This window comes from Balaenoptera borealis (assembly GCF_965194805.1).
Source record: "Balaenoptera borealis genome assembly, chromosome: 2".
NCBI lineage: Eukaryota > Metazoa > Chordata > Mammalia > Artiodactyla > Balaenopteridae > Balaenoptera > Balaenoptera borealis.
Genome location: NC_138867.1, coordinates 171,898,143 through 171,914,543, shown reverse-complemented (window position 1 = coordinate 171,914,543; position 16,401 = coordinate 171,898,143). Strand labels below are relative to the sequence as shown.

Sequence of the window (16,401 nt, the reverse complement as noted above, 5' to 3'; positions counted from 1 at the left end):
CAGTCCTGTTTAGCGGGTGCGCTGTGTCTCCTGAGATCTCTGAGAGACACGCCCCTGGATGGCGCAGTTCTTACCTGGAGTCTTGCCCATGAGCACCCGCTGGGGAGGAAGTGATACCTCAACTAGCCATGACCCCTGAGCAAGGCCACACCCACAGGGATGGGACCAGGGATGACCCTCACCCTTGGGGTGGGGCCACACCCTCAGAAGCTGCAAACCTCAAGTCCAAGGAGCTGAGTCTTATGTGTAAGCGGGGGGGAAAAAAATCTCTTCGTAGGAGGACCATGCCCACTAGGCGCTTTCTCTTCCGTGGGAGGAGCCACGGCCCAGGTCTGACCTGCCCCCCTGAGAGCTGGCCACTGCCTGAGCTTCACCCACCAGCCAAGCTGTCTCTTGACCCTTTACTGTGACCAGTTGACTCTGACCTTTACAGTGGACCCCAGCCTGAACAGTGAGGATGATAACTTTCCGCCTCCGTCTCTCAGTCAGGGGGGATCCCAGAAACAACCCAGAGAGACAGAGGGGTGCAGAGAGACAGAGATACATAGAAGATCTCTGCTGTAGCATGCTGGAATGTGGGTAGACTTCAGGCAGAACTTCCCAGCCAGCCCCTGGGCCTAACACAACCTCTTCTGCTTTCTCCCACAGCTCATCACCCTACATCACTACATGGAAACCCAGAGACGCCGTCGTCTGGGGATGAGGGGGAGATTCTGTCAGCAGAAGGGCCCCCCGCCCAAGAACTGGAGCCCAGCCTGGAGGAGGAGGAGGTAGTCACCCCAGACTTCCAGGAGCCTCTGGTGTCCAGTGGGGAAGAAGAACCTCTGATCTTGGCAGAGAAGCAGGAGTCTCAAGAGACCCCCAGTCCTGCCACTGGGGGCCTCACACTAGCCTCAAGGCCTGCTCTGGAGGCTGAGGAGGTGTGGCTGAGCACGGTGTCCCCCGCCCCCAGCAACGTGGAGGCAGGCCCTGCGGTGGGCATGCACACAGAGGCAACCCCAGCCAGCACCATGCCCAGGAGGAGGGGGCGCTTTAAAGGGTTGAACGGGCGCCACTTCCAGCAACAGGAACCCCAGCGAGGGCTGAAGGGGGTGCTCCAGGCCAGCGTCCAGCCCCCCACCCCAGAGGTTGCTGGGAATTACGTGGAGCCTCCGCTGGCCACAGGAGCCACTGACGCCTTGGGGAGTGGCCGGAGCCAAAGCCCCTGGGCTGTGCTGACCAATGAGGTGGATGTGCCTGGAGCTGGTGAGTGGGGTCCAAGGGGGAGATGGGACCTGCCTGGGGATGTCAGGGGGACAGGGGAGGAGGCTCCGAATCACAGTTGGGTGCCCTGGCCTCACCAAGCCTCAGAAGACCCCTCTTCCTCCGGCCTGGAGCCAAGGAGACAATCAACAGAAGGAGCTGCTGAGAGATAATTATAATTACTGTTGATATTGTTTCAGGTTCCCCTGGTGGCACGAGCCCCCCAGAGCCCTGGCTGTGGCCCCCAACCATGGTCCCACCCATCACCCTTGGCCTGGAACTAGAGGAAGCCAAGGGCCCCAGTGTGAGGCCAGCCACCCCCGACCTGCCCTGGTCCTCCTCGGAGGCCACTGCCTTGGCTCCCAACCCCTTGAAGGGCCCCAGCACAGCCCGCTGGGAGGCTTCTCCCACAGTCATTTCTCCAGACCTCCCTGTCATGGCCATGCTTCGTGCCCCCAAACTGTGGCTCCTGTCACACCCTACGCCCCTCCCCGCCGATGCCAGTGAGGTAAAGGGGTATAGTGAAGCCATGGCCGCTGCCCCACCCTCCCCTGCCTCAGAGATCGAGGCCAGCCCCCAGGATCCCATCCATCCAGAAGTGTATTCCCTGCCCGCCTCCTTGGGCCTGACGGGACAAGGTGGAGAGGCCACATCCCCGACACTCAGCAGCCATGGCGAAGGAGGTCCTACAGCTCCTTTGCAGGCAGCCACAGACACACAAGCTGGAGCTGGTCCTAACTCCTTCAGAGCAGACTTCGGAAAAACTGGGGGGACCAGCCCTACTGGGCTCAGCAAAGCTGAGCACCCCAGATCCAACCCACAGGCTTCTGTGGATGGGAATGTGGTGGCAGCCGTCACTCCCACTGAGACTGCCACTGAGCCCATGGGAGCCAGAGGCATCTTGGGGTCTGAGTCTGGGGTCTTCAACACAGCAGAGACCCCCACTTCCAGCTTGCAGGCCAACATGGACGAGGCACAGGGCATGTGGCCGTCACTGCACAGTGAAGGGCTAGACCCCCATTCCCCATCTGTGCTCTTGGGGGTCCCTGGGGTCTCCTTGATGCCCAAGGTCACCCCACATTTGGAGCCTTCGGCTGCTACAGATGGAGGAGCCACAGTGGGTCCCATGGATTCCATGGGCACACTAGACACCAGCGATGCTGGTGGGAATTGGGAACCTGGATCCCACGTGGTTGAGGGAGATGGAAGCCCCACCTTGAGCCCTCAAGTGGCTGTGGATACAAGTGTGGTGATGTCCCTCATGTCCCTGGACCTGGGGGACAAGGTTGGGGTCCTGGCCATGTCCACAATGGCCTCCTCAAGCTCCCAACCCCATCCAGAGCCGGAGGGCCAGATGGTGACCCAGGGCACCCTGAGAGGCTTGGAGCCTCCACATGAGGGCAGCCCCTCAGGGGAGCCCGCTCTTCCTCCTTGGACACCGACAGCAGCCAGCGAGGACAAGCCCATTTCAGTTTCCTCGGGGGAGCCTATAGTGCCGTGGGACTCCCCCAGCACCCTGCTGCCTGCCTCCCTGGGCCCAGAGGAGTTTGAGCTGGAGGTCCTGGCGGGGAGCCCAGGTGTGGAGAGCTTCTGGGAGGAGGCAGCAAGTGGAGAGGAGCCAGCCCTGCCAGGAACCCCTGCAAATGGGAGTGCAGAGGAGGGTGAGTTGGAAGCTCGTGGTCTCATCCAGGTCACTGTGTTTGCGCTCAGGAACCAGGGGCTGGGGTAGGCCAGAGCTGGGAGGAAGGATTGTTCTTGGGTGCCTGGGTAGGTTTCTAGCAGGGGATGATGTTGAAGGCGGGAGCTCATTAGGCAGAGTTGAATTACAGAAAGCGTATTCCTGGCAGAGGCACTAGCCTGGGCAAAGGCCAGGAGGTGAAGCTGCGTTTGATGTGTTTTATGCACAGCGAGTAATGAGGCAATGATGAGGTGTTGGGCGGAATTTGGTTTTGGAGGATGAGTACAGTCAGCAAATCATGTTCATGACCACTCTCAGCTGACAGTGTTGTGTGATGTTGGGGTCCTGCCTTCAGCGATGCCTCAGTCTGGGGAAGACAGAGCTGGTTACAGGCAACCCCCCTGGGGTGGGGCCGGAGGGAGGAGGCATGGCAGGGAGGCCTTCCTGGACAAGTGTTGAATTGCAGCTGGAATTCAGTGGTGCAAAATGTGGGGGGCCTCAAGCCACAGGTAAAGTGGGTGCTGGGAAGGGGTGGGCGTGGTGGGATGCATCACCCCCATTTTGTAGACAGCAAACTGAGGCTCAGGGAGGTATGTCACTACCAGCTAGTCAGTGATCAGACCTCAGTTGGCACCCAAATCCACATGTGCCTTGGTTGCTCTATGCCCAGTGGAGTCCAGAGAAAGCCATCACCCTGTTCTCCTGGGGCCAGGTCTGCCCATAACTCAGCCTGCAAATTCCAGCCCTTTATTTTTTAGGTCCTGCCATATTGAGCTATTCTTTCTGTCAAGTGAGCATAAAAAAAAAAAAAAAAAAAAGCAGCAGCAGCTAATTAAAAGACACACTTTTTCTGAGTTGCAAAACACTCTTATTAACACGATTGGTTTTACACTTGCTCCTTTTTTTTGAAGACAAAGTGTCGTGGTGATGGAAACAGCGGATGCAGGGTTTCATCACCCACCCTGTCATCTCTGGGTTGTGTCTGGGGCTGCATCTTCTTTTCTTAGATGCCCAGGAGGCAGGTGGACCCTGGGCAGGGGCACTTGCATCAATAAAGGCTTATGCTTATTGGTGACTGCCTTTGTGCTTGGGTTGGTCTGAGCACTTTACTGGAATCATCTTGGTTAATCTTTTTAATGTCCTTGAGGAACAAGTTCTAGTACGATCCTAACTTTACAGATGGGGATACTGAGGCACAGGGAAGTCAAGTGACTTGTGCAGTCATGCAGCTGGGGAGTGTCAAGGATAACGTTTGAATCCAGGCTGACAACAGTCTCTGTCTCAATCACTGGGCTCTAAGATGCTTATTTCATTGACATAAAACAAAACAAAACGCCCTGAGGTCTTGGGGAGGGGGTAAGCTTGCCCAAGGCCAAAGGAACTAGAGAAGGAGTGGTCAGGTGGGAGGGAAACCACAAAGAAGGGTGCTAAGGAAAGTGTGTTGAGAGGAGCCCCCAGGGCCACGGCTGGATCTGTCTTGGACTTTGTTGGTTTTTTCGGCTCCAGACTCAAGCCATGGGCAGCCGGGGTGGAGGGAGGCAGCCAGTTCTGGGGGAGACCTGGGCGCCTACTCACCTACTGCTTGCAGCAGAAATGCTAATGAAGCCAAAAATAAATGCAGCACCAGCAAGCGACTGAGTCACTGCCAGTCTGTGGGCAGGTGTCAGCAGCTCAGGGCACCTGGTGGGGCTTACACGTCCCGGCGCCTGGCAGCCCCACGCATGTGCCCGCACGTGCCAGGGTGGCACCAGGCACAGACATAGCCACAGGCCTCTCTGGCCATCCGTGGTGGTACACGCCACTGCCCCAGGGACAGGCTTCAGTCACTGCGGGCAGGCCAGCAGCTACCTTTATGCAGTTAGCAAGCAACTATTGAGTGCTTGCTGTATTCCAGGCACCATGTTGAGACCGAGTCCCTTGTCCTCTGGAAGCTGACATTCTAGAGCAATGCTCTAGAACTTTCCCAATGATGGAAATGTTCTCGAGCTATGCAGTCTAATACAATAGCAACAAGCTATTGGTGGCTACTGAGCACTTGAAATGTGGCTACTGTGACTGAGGAACTGCGTTTTAACTTTTATTCCATTTTAATTAATTTAAACTTAAATAGCTGTGCGTGGCTGCCATGTGGAACATCACTGCTCTGGGGGGAGGCATGGATAAGAAACGATGGTCCTAATAAATTATATTGGAGGTTAGAAAGTAATAAAGACAAAAGAGAAAAGTAAAGCAAAGGATGAGGGATGCCAGTGGGTGGGTTTTGGTTTTGGAAGGGGGGTTAGGATGAATTTGAGCAAGCCTGAAGGAGGTGAGAGAGGAGCCATGCAGAGATCTGGGGGAAAAGCAGTTCAGGCAGACGGAATAGCTTGTACAAAGGCCCTGAGGCAGGACCGTGCTTGGTGTGTAGGAGGAACAGCAGGGTCAGCGTGGCTGGAGCGGAGTAAGTGAAGGAGGGAGAGGAGGATCCGGCAGGGAGATATTGGGGAACATTGCACGGGGCCCTGTGGGCTGAGGTAAGGATTTTGGCTTTTCCTATGAGGGCAATGGGGAGCCATGGAGGAGTCTAGGCAGAGGAGGGACATGACCTGACTCAGGTTTACATGGGCTCCCTCTGGCAGCTGTGGGGAGAACAACCTGTTAAGGGTGAAGGCGGAGTCCAGAAGATCAGGGAGGAGGTGACGGCTTGTCATTGTCTCAGTTTCTTGTGGGCCTCCAGACCAGGACAAAACAGAAACAAATTCTAGGTTATAGGGCCTGGAGAGAGGGCCTTAAACTGGGCTTCCAGAGCCCCATTGGCCAGTCTTGGCTCTTGTACTGTCCTGCTGAGTGGCTTTGAGCTAGGCCCTGCCCTTCTCTGGGTCTCGGTTCTAGTATCTTGCAGTGGAAGGGTTGACACTGTCCTGACAAGGGATAGGGGTCATCTGGGGTACATGGGGGTTCTTGCTCTGCCCCTCCAAGACTCCAGGGTGGTCCAGAAACCACCCACCAAGGCCTCTGAGCCCCTGAGATGGGGAGGGGTGACCCTCCTGCCTCCAGGGAAACCACGCTGAGGAATGAGAGAGGTGGACAGGGCCTCACATTCGACTCCCCCTGGATGCCCTGTCCGTGTTAAGCAATGTTGAGACCCCTCAAGAGGCCCCAGGCTGATATACAGAGAGCCAGTCATGGCATTATGGTCAGGATTGGGAGAGCAGGATGAGCTATTTTTATTTTCATTTTGTAAATGAGGCAACTGAAATTCACAGAAGTAATTTGCCCAGGGTTCCCTAGTGAGTGGCAGAGGCAGGAATTGAACCAGCCTCTCTGACTGCACAGCCTATGGTTATTACTGCTATAATCCACCACTACTCCACACTGTAACCACTGAGGTTGCATCAGAAGAGGTTGAGCCACAAGGATGAAGGAAGTGATGGTTCCCACTGGTCCCAGTGCCTTTCATACCCCATCTAGAACCTATGTCCACTTCTTTGCTCCAAAGTATGAGAAGCACAATGACCAGTTGGGTATTTCTAGAAAAATGGGGATAAGTCAAGGAGGGCACTTAAACCATGTTCTGTGAGAAGACTTCCTAAGAGAAGCTGCAGGAATCCCATTCTAGTTCACTCCAAGGAAGGACTTTGCCATAGCCAGGGCATCCCACAGGTGCTTTGGGCAGTTCCTGAAAAGAGTAAGCTCATCACAGGGGCATGTGAGAGGAAGTTGGCAATCAGTTATTGGGAAATTATAGAGGGGACTCCACAGAGAGGGGTGAAATGAGAGGGCCTTTAGGGGTCTGAGGTCTGGATTCCCTGCGAGGCAGACTTGGTGGTCTGACTCCTTCCCGTACTCCTGTCCATCCTGCAGTCCCCTCGGATCCCTGTGAGAACAACCCTTGCCTGCATGGGGGCACCTGTAAAGCCAATGGCACCATGTACGGCTGTAGCTGTGACCAGGGCTTTGCTGGAGAGAACTGTGAGATCGGTGAGTACCCCAGACTCAGGATCTGAACACAGACTTGTTTGACTCAGAGCCCTGGAGTCTATCCCAGCAGTCATCCCCATGAGGATCAGGGATCACGAAATGCTGGCTTCAGATGCTCCCTTCCCCTCCCTCACTCCTTGGCTCCAGTAAATCAGCCTCAGCAACAACCATCTGAGGTTTCATCCTCAGGGCTGAGGCTCTGGTGTGCTGCCTCCCATTATTACAAGGCAAGGGTGGGGAAGGGGAAGACAAAGGGATGGTAAGGCTCAGACTCCCACCAGCAAAGGGCCCCAGGGGATCGCCTACCCTCTCCTGGGTGGGCAGGGGTATAGGCACCACCACTAGAACTGTTGGAAGCTAGCCCCAAAGCCCAACACAAGAAATATGACAAATTATGAAATGATAACAATTATAAATGATACAATTTCTTGAGCTCTTCCATTGACTCTACTCACAACCACCGCTGTGGAGGTGCTATTATCATCACCACTTTGCAAGAAAAAAGAAACTGAGTCTCAGAGAGGGCAAGTGACTTGCCTGGCATCACGCATGCCTCAGGCACTATCTACACAGGGACTGGGAGAAGAGGTGCTCAACTGATTGCTCTCTGTACCTACAGACAACTTCGTGATTCTGTGCAAATCCTTGTAAGTGCTCCACATTCTGAAGACCCTTCAGCTTCGACATTCTATGGGTCTGTTTGCCAGACCCACCTTCACTGTTCTGGAGTCAGGGGGAATGTCCTGCACACTCTGGCTTTCAGCCAGCCCAGTGGCATCTCCTCTCATTGATGCTAATTCACATCAGTTGTGTGAGGTTCCACCCCCTTGACCTCCAGAGTCATTGGGCCATCAGTGCAGACCACCGCTGTTGTACTCAGGTCTGGGATAGATGGTAGGGTCATGACCGCATCTTCTGCCTGGTTCTCCATGGGGACTGGGAGCCACGGGGAGGCTGACCTCTGACTCAGCCCCACCTTCCCCTCCAGATATAGATGACTGCATCTCCAGCCCCTGTGAGAATGGAGGCACCTGCATCGACGAGGTCAACGCCTTCGTCTGCCTTTGCCTCCCCAGCTACGGGGGCAGCCTCTGTGAGAAAGGTGAGTCTCTGCCAAGACCCCAGAAACAGTACCAGGAGCAGGGTTGGGTGCTGGACCACAAGCTTCCCACATATGGAGCTCCAGGTCTCTGCCTCTGGTTCCATGGCCGTGAGTCAGACAGGCAGGAGGCGAATAATTTTCTTGAGATAAAATTCACATAACATAGAATTAACCTTTTTAGAGTGTACAATTCAGTGGCATTCAGTACATTCACAATGTTGTGCAACCACCACCTCTAGCTAGTTCCAAGACATTTTCATCAGCCCCAAAGGAAATCCTGTCCCCATTAGCCATCACTCCCCATTCCTCCCCTCCAGCCCCTGGCAACCACTAATCTACTTTCTGTCTCTATGGATTTGCCTATTTTATATGTTTCATATAAATGTAGTCATACGCTCTGTGTCTTTTTGTATCTGGCTTCTTTCACTCAGCATGATGTTTTTCAGGGTTCATCCACATTGTAGCACGTGTCAGTGCTTCATTCCTTTTTATGGCTGAATCGTATTCCATTGGATGGGCCACATTTTGTTTATCCATTCATCACTTGATGGACCTTTGGGTTGTTTCCCCCTTGTGGCTAATGTGCATAGTGCTGCTATGAATGTTCATGTACACGTTTTTGTTTCAATACCTGTTTTCCATTCTTTTTGTTTTTTCCCCATTCTTTTTGGTGTACCCAGGAGTAGAATGGCTGGGTCATGTGGTAATTCCGTGTTTAACTTTTTGAGGAGTTGCCAGACTGTTTTCCACAGGGGCTACACCATTTTACATTCCCACCAGCAATGCACGAGGGTTCCAATTTCTCCATATCCTTGCCAGAGCTTATTATTTTCTTTTTTAAAAAAAATTATAGCCATCCTAGTGGGTATGAGGTGGTATCCCATTGTGATTCTGATTTGTGTTTCCTAATGATTCACGTTGTTGAGCATCTTTTCATGTGCTTGTTGGCCATTTGTATATCTTTTTGGGAGAAATGTCTATTTGAGTTTTTCCCCAGGAGGGAAATTTTAGGCTTTCCTGAGACCATTTCCTGAGGTCCCAGGATGTGGCCAGATCAGAGAATGAGACATTAGAGTTGGGATAAGGGGGGATGGGTGTAATGATCTTCCAGCTGAATCTCTTCCTGCAACAGAGAAAAGAAGTGAATATGGGAGGAGGGAGGTGAAAAGGTGGGGGGACAGAGTGGGGGCTGGGGGATGGGCCCAGGGAGAGGGTTGATTTAGCCCCACAGTGACCTTGGATTGGGCCCTCTCTCTGGTGGGCTGGTGTGCTCATGGCTGGCAAGGCAGGCCTCGGCTTGAGGCCAGCCCCCTTCATGCTCCCTTTCCACCTCCCAGACACAGAGGGCTGTGACCATGGCTGGCACAAGTTTCAGGGCCACTGCTACCGCTACTTCGCCCATCGGCGGGCATGGGAGGATGCCGAGAGGGACTGCCGCCGTCGAGCCGGCCACCTGACCAGCATCCACTCACCCGAAGAACACGGCTTCATTAACAGTAGGGACTCTGGGGTGGGCAGGGGTGGCCTTTACAGTCCCTTTGTCAGGGCATCCCCCCAGGGTCCTGAAGACGCTACCTTTCTGAAGCTATGTTCATTAATGCAAGCCCTGACCACTTATTAATTCAAGTGTCTATTTATTCACTTGTCAGTTCATTCATTCACTTCATTCATTCTCCAACTATTTACTGAGCACCTGCTATGTGCCAGGCACTGTTTCAGGCACAGAGACACACATTGTCCTGTCCTTAGGGAGTGACGTTCTTGAAGAGGATATAGTCAAACAAGTAAATATCTAATTAAATAAGTCTATCCTAAAATTTAGCTGGTTCTCAGGGCACTGATGACAGTTAAAACAGGGCCAGGGAACAGAGGGTGATGGAGAAGCATCTGTGGTGCGGGGGATGAAATGAGGGAGGAGCAGAGATTTAGAGAAAGACGGGTGTCCCATAAATTAAATCCGGCATTTATTGATTTACTCATTATTCCTTCTGCCCTTTTTCATCCATTTATTTATTCACATTTTCCCCATCCCATCCCCTGTTAATTCTTTAATTTGTTCATTCCCTGGTTCACTGGCTTTTTTCCTCTATGTAATCAAACGCACATGCATCCAGCTGCTTCCTCCCTCCTCAGTGACTGATTGGCTCATTTAGATTCACCTGCCTGCCCTGCCCAGCCTTGCTCGCTGGCTCTCTTAGCCCCTACTCTCTCATTTCTGCAAAGATCTGACTTGTCTTTATTGTTTCCTCTGGCCTTTTGTTTAAGCCACAAATTGTGACAAGGCCAGGAGCCTAATCCCGGCCCTTTCCATGCCTCAACCCCACTCCCCAAGTATGAGGGCAGCCAGAGCCTCAGCCTGCTAGGGAATGGGGGGACGTGGCCTCCAGCCCACAGCCCACAGGCTGGCAGAGGGGCTAGGGTCCTCCCTTCCAGCTCAAACCCAGAACTGGGGGAGGGGCTCTGGGTACCCCCCCTCCCTTCTCATCTTCATCCACTTCCCCTTCCAGCCCACCTTCAGGCTGGGCAGGGGGCTGAGTCTCCCCTCCCACACCCCCAACCTGGCCTCCAGCCAGCAACCTAGGCTGGGGGAGGTGCAAGTACCCAGCCCTCACGACACCCCACACCCCACAGGTTTTGGGCGTGAAAACACATGGATCGGCCTAAACGACAGGATCGTGGAGAGGGATTTCCAGTGGACAGACAACACGGGGCTGGTGAGTGGTGGCAGCCTGGGGACCTGGGTACCTGCAGTCAGACTGTTGACTTGGGCCCTGCCTAGAATGGAGAGTTCTGGGTAAGCTGCAATGACCCGGCCCTCTGGCTTCACTTTAGTAAATTTTATATTATATATTTTTTACCACAATTAGAAAAGAAATCCACCTCCTCTCTTCTGCCATGAGAACTGGCCCCGGCCCACTCTCTGACTACACTCGAACTGGATCAAGCAGCCCCAGCCCTCCTGGCCTCTGTTCTGTTCCTCAGACAGGACAAGCTCAGTCCTGCCTCAGGGCCTTTGCATTAGCTATTCCCTCTGCTTAGAACTCTGTTCCCTGCCTGCGTTGTTCTTATCCTTGAGTCTTCCTTCAGCTCTCCTGTTGCCTCCTCAGGGAAGCTCTCCTGGACTTCCAGTCTGAGGTCACCTTTTGTTCAGCTATTTATCTAACAATGAGTGACCCATGTGGAAAACAGACTGTCAGGGAGTGAGACGAGGCAGGAGGACCAGGGAGGAGGGCACCACAGCCTCGCAGCTAGAGAAGGGTTGACTTGGACTGTAGTGGCAGCCACCCTCAGGGCAGGCAGAACAGTGCCCATTGTAGAGATGGAAACACTGAGTCCCTAAGAGTTTGAGTGGTCTGGCCAGGGGAATCCCACAGTGCCAGTGCCAGAGCCTGGGACAGGCTGCATGTCCCCTGAGCACCCCCTGCTCCCCATTCTTACAGCAATATGAGAACTGGAGGGAGAACCAGCCCGACAATTTCTTCGCGGGTGGGGAGGACTGTGTGGTGATGGTGGCACATGAGAGCGGGCACTGGAATGATGTTCCCTGCAACTACAACCTCCCCTATGTCTGTAAGAAGGGCACAGGTATGCTGCTACTCTCCCTCCCACCCCTTCTCCCCCAACCTTCCCTCCTGCCTGTCACTGATTCGTTGTTTTATTTAAGTTTGTAAATGTAGGAGTCAGTCCAGCCCAGTTTTCACGCTTCAGCACTATGTGAGGGTACCCATTTTCCCCCCACCCTTGCCAACTCTGTGTTCTCAAACTTTTTGTTCTTTGTTCATCTAAGTCCTGAAAAACAGTATCTCATTGTTATCATAGTTTGCACGTCTTCGAGGATGAGAATAACCAGCTCTTCATATGTTGATAAGCTGTTTATATGTATTTGATTTCCTGTGACCTACCAGTTCATTTCCTTTGCCTAATTTTCTATCGGTTCATTGGTCTTATTGATTTGTAAGAGCTCTTTACATATTAAGGAAACATATATATGTATATTCTCATGTCCACCTTTCTCTTATACTTTTCTTCATTCTTGCTTCTGTTTCCTTGCCAATTTTCATATCCTATTTTCCATTCATTTGCTCAGATTATTCTTGCCTCCCATCTCCTTCATTCCCATCATGCACAAGAATTAGGGGTTGGGATGTGTCCAGGAGGTTCCTGCCACTCAGCAGCTCCTGGTTTGGGTGGAGGAGACATCCACTTCTAGCCCTTTGAGGTCACAGCTGGGCAAAAGGTGGGACCTGTTGAGGGTTCATCTCAACAAGAGATGAAACCAGTTCAGCCGCAGTCCCACCCACTTCTTTAACTGGAGGTTCCTCTCTCCCCAGTGCTGTGTGGTCCCCCTCCAGCAGTGGAGAATGCCTTGCCCATTGGTGCCCGCAAGGCCAAGTATAATGTCCACGCCACTGTACGCTACCAGTGCGACGAAGGATTTGCCCAGCACCACGTGGCCATCATCCGATGCCGGAGCAATGGCAAATGGGATCGGCCCCAAATCGTCTGCACCAAACGTAAGTGGCTTCCCCCAGACACCCCAACAAAAGTTTCCAGCTACTTGTAGTCTCCAATTAAGCATCTCATGACTACATACATTGATCTGGTTGAATGTCTGCCTGATAATACGGCCTTGCGGATAAGTGAGAACTTACTAGCTTGCCTGGTGTTCCCTCCATTTCCCGCTCCCCCGAGGAAGCCTGTTCCATCAGGCCACCCACCTCTCATCAGCTTTTGCCACGTTCCTGTCGTCCCTCACTCCCCTGCAGCCAGACGATCCCATCGGATGCGGCGACACCATCACCACCACCAACACCACCACCAGCATCACCACCACAAATCGCACAAGGAGCGCAGAAAACACAAGAAGCACCCAGCAGAGGACTGGGAGAAGGACGAAGGGAATTTCTGCTGAAGAACCAGGCAAAAGAAAGCACAATCCCCTTCCCACACCTCCCCTGGAGGCTTCACCTGGGGAGGCAGAGCCCAGAGAGAAACAAGAGGGTCCGGAAGCCCCTGAGTCCCAAACCACATCTCCCCATACATAACCATTTGTAAAAAGCTCCTCTCTCCTTTTTCTTACATATACAAGGTCCTCTTGGCAGGTGTAGCCATGTGTCTGAAAAGTCAGTTCTAGTCAGGCTGAACTCTGGGAGCATCTCTCAGTGCAGGGAAGCACAATCGGCAAAGATCATCATTCTTTGCACTGGTTTAGTCTTTTGTTGGCAAGGCTGACTGCCAGTTGTGGAAGTAAGGCTTTGATAAGGGTGCAAGAATGTGTGTTTGGATTCGCACTAAGGAATTGCTTTTACCACCAGAGATTCAGATTTAGTAAACTGTCAGATGTCCTAAATGCAGGCTGAAGCCTATAGTGAAGGTCACTGGCTTTGGGAGTAGAAAATTACGTGGACACACACTGCTTGAACTTGATGACTGCTCTTCCTTCACCTTGGACTTCAGCCTAAGTCAGTCCTTAGTCTTGGTGGATGAACTGAGTGTGGAATTCCTATGTACTGAATTTTAGGAATGTTTTTGGAACAATATCCCTCCAGGCCCTCAGAGTTAGGGGTCGGAATAGTCAGAGAAATTTGTGGGCAATGAAGGGAAGCTGTATTGCTTGCCCTCCCAGGTCTAGTCCAGTGCTGAGATTTGGTGGTTCTGCATGTGTGGTGAATTTTATACACACACACACACACACACACACACACACACACACACACACACACACAGACACACATGGATGAGAGGATGTTTAGGGCTCAACGAACCCAGATTTCTTCCCCCTCCATCTCTCAGGGGACAAAGAACTTCCTTCCTGGACCAAGGAGGTGCCAAGTTTTCTAGCTCGGTGCCCATATCCATCCCTCAAGCAGACATTGGTAGTGCCCCTGCCATGGGTCCCACCCCTACCCCTACTCTATTCCTGTCTCCTCCATTCATCGCCTGGTGGACTAGAAATGCTTAAAACTTGAAGTAGTGACATCTACCTGCGGTCATGTAGAGAGATATGCAGTGTTAAAACTGAAACACACACACACACACATTTTTCTCTTAGTTTTTTAATTTTCTAAGCTGTAAAGAACTCACCTTGCCTTCCTCCCCAGAATCTGAAACCTGTAAAAACTCTCCCCAAGCCAGAAGTCGGGATTCAGCTTCCTGATCTCTGGCAGGAAAGATCCACAGCTTTTCCTCCATGTCCTTTGTCCACTCTCAACCTCTCTAGTCTGGGTAACATCTGTGGATTAGTGTTAAAAACCACAGTGGAGAATGGCCCTCTGCAGGAAAGAAAAATAAGCAAATATACGGTCCATCTAAGGGTTCAGTAGAGAAAGAAACGTGTTGGCTGAGCCTATATCCTTCCTGGGAAGTACTAATCATAGTTGACAACTATGGAGTAGGTACCATGCTAAGGACTTACACACACTGCCTCCTTGAATCTTCTCAACAGCCCAGTGACTTAGGAACCATTATTTTCCCATTTTACACAAGACAAAACTGAGGCTCAGATAAGAGAAAGACACTGGCTTGCAAGACAGGAATAACGATTCAGTCCTGCCTCTGGCTGACTCCAAACCCTGCTCTCTGTTTTGGGGGGAAGGAATTGAAACATAATCATGCTCTAACACACAGGAAGATTTAGGAAAAGATTGAGAAGTGCAAACTAGACCCGCATCCTTGACCATGGTCTTTAGTGTTCCCTGCTATATAGACATTATCCACTGTTCCATGTTATGGTCATTGTTGAGAAAACCCAGGGATATAGGTTTGCCTTCTAGGTTTTATAATTCCTCTTGGTTTAAGAAATATAAAAATAATAACACATCTTTGGTCATCCATGTCACAAAAGAATTTTCCTTTGTTTGGAGTGGGGGGCTCTGGGGATGCAACTTTTTTGGGGGTGTCTTGGTTTATGCTCCTTACCCTTGACCACCTCAGCCCCTTGCCCTGCCCCCACCCCAGCTCCATGGTGGGAGGGGGCTCTGATATTTTCTAAGGTGGGTGGTTTGTCTTTTGGTCTTTCCCTTTGAGATGTGCGTGAGTGTTTGCGTGTGCCGCGTGTGTGGCATGCGTGTGAGTGTGTGTGCGCGTGAACAGCTTTGGATTCTGTTGGTTATGCTGTCAGCTGCAGTGTTCCGTGGGTCTGTGGTATCTGACACTATGGACATTAATGTACTCCTTGGACATTTTAATAAAATTTTTTAACAGTTCAACCTGCCTCCTGACACCTTCCTTCATTCATTCACTCAGCAAGGACTTACTGGGCAGCTATTATATGCCGTGTACTGTGCTGGGTGCTGGGGAGATAGTGGTGGACAGAACAGATGTGACCCCTGGGAGGTGGTCAGGGGAGGCTTCCTAGAGGAGGTGAATGGAATCTAAAGGATGAATAGCATTAACTAGACGAAGAAGGGAAGAAAGGAAGAGAGTTTCAGGCAGAGGGAAGAGTAAAAGTGAAAATCTTCTTGCAGAAGGGAACATGGTTCATTTGAGAAACAGCAAAGAGTCCATAGTGGCTGGAGCGGAGTGACAGAGGTAGACAGTGGAGGGAGATGAGGTCAGAGAGGCAGAGGATGGATCACTCAGGGCAATATGGGCTGTAATGAGAAGTTTGGGCTTTATTCTAAAGCAATAGTGGCAACAAACAACATTAACAAGGTCAAAAGGCGAATGCCAAGCTTGGAAACAATTCTTCAAATCAGAGATAAAGGAATTTTGCCTTAGTACATAAAGAGCTCCTACAAATCAATACGAAAAAACCCCCAATAATCCAATAGCCAAATGGGCACAGGATATGAACAAAAAGCTCAAAGAAAAGGAAATACAGATGGCTCTTAAACTACAACATATGCTCAACAAAATAATACACAATTTTCAGATCTCCAAGGTACACAAATAAGGACATATAAATAAAAGGGAATAAACAAATCTCACAAGAGAAGGGCCTTGCATATTTCAACGATGACAATGTACCTGAACTGAGAATGATTTATGATTTACTCAACTGCCTGCATCTAAAGTCAAAGTGGAGGATAGTCAGCTTCATATAACAGGTGAATTGCAAGTGACAACCACAATGAGATATTATTTTTCACCTATCAGGTTGGCTAAGGTAACAAGTGGTAACACATGATGCTACTGAGGACGTATGGAAATAGGCAAGTACATCTGTTACTGATGGGCTATAAATTGGCCTCACCTCTAAGAAGAGTTGGAGATCACTAACAAAATGGCAAGTTTTGACGCCTTGATCAAACAATTCCTGCTATCATCCTCCAGTTATACTTGTACTTATGTGATGACCATGGTACTTATTACTAACAGCAAAATATGGGAAACAATGTAAATGTCCACCATTAGGAGACTGGTTACAAAGATTATGGTGCATCCAAACAGTGACTACTTTGCTAACCTTCAAAAGAAT

General features: G+C 51.3%; 1 protein-coding gene across 3 annotated transcripts in view; it reads left to right on the top strand.

Moving 5' to 3' along the window:
* The window catches only part of NCAN (neurocan), a 28,006-nt gene extending 14,917 nt beyond the window's left edge, over positions 1-13,089 (top strand). For 2 of the 3 annotated variants that reach the window (XM_082379924.1, XM_082379923.1), the window contains exons 7-15: positions 649-1,245; positions 1,443-2,903; positions 6,764-6,880; positions 7,869-7,982; positions 9,320-9,478; positions 10,614-10,696; positions 11,423-11,567; positions 12,314-12,496; positions 12,749-13,089. In XM_082379924.1, the coding sequence (XP_082236050.1) occupies positions 649-1,245; positions 1,443-2,903; positions 6,764-6,880; positions 7,869-7,982; positions 9,320-9,478; positions 10,614-10,696; positions 11,423-11,567; positions 12,314-12,496; positions 12,749-12,894 (3,005 nt within the window). In that variant the 3' untranslated portion in view covers positions 12,895-13,089. The remainder of the gene's footprint in view (positions 1-648; positions 1,246-1,442; positions 2,904-6,763; positions 6,881-7,868; positions 7,983-9,319; positions 9,479-10,613; positions 10,697-11,422; positions 11,568-12,313; positions 12,497-12,748) is intronic. The other variant, XM_082379925.1, reaches the window with a different exon arrangement.
* The last annotated feature ends 3,312 nt before the right edge of the window (positions 13,090-16,401 follow it).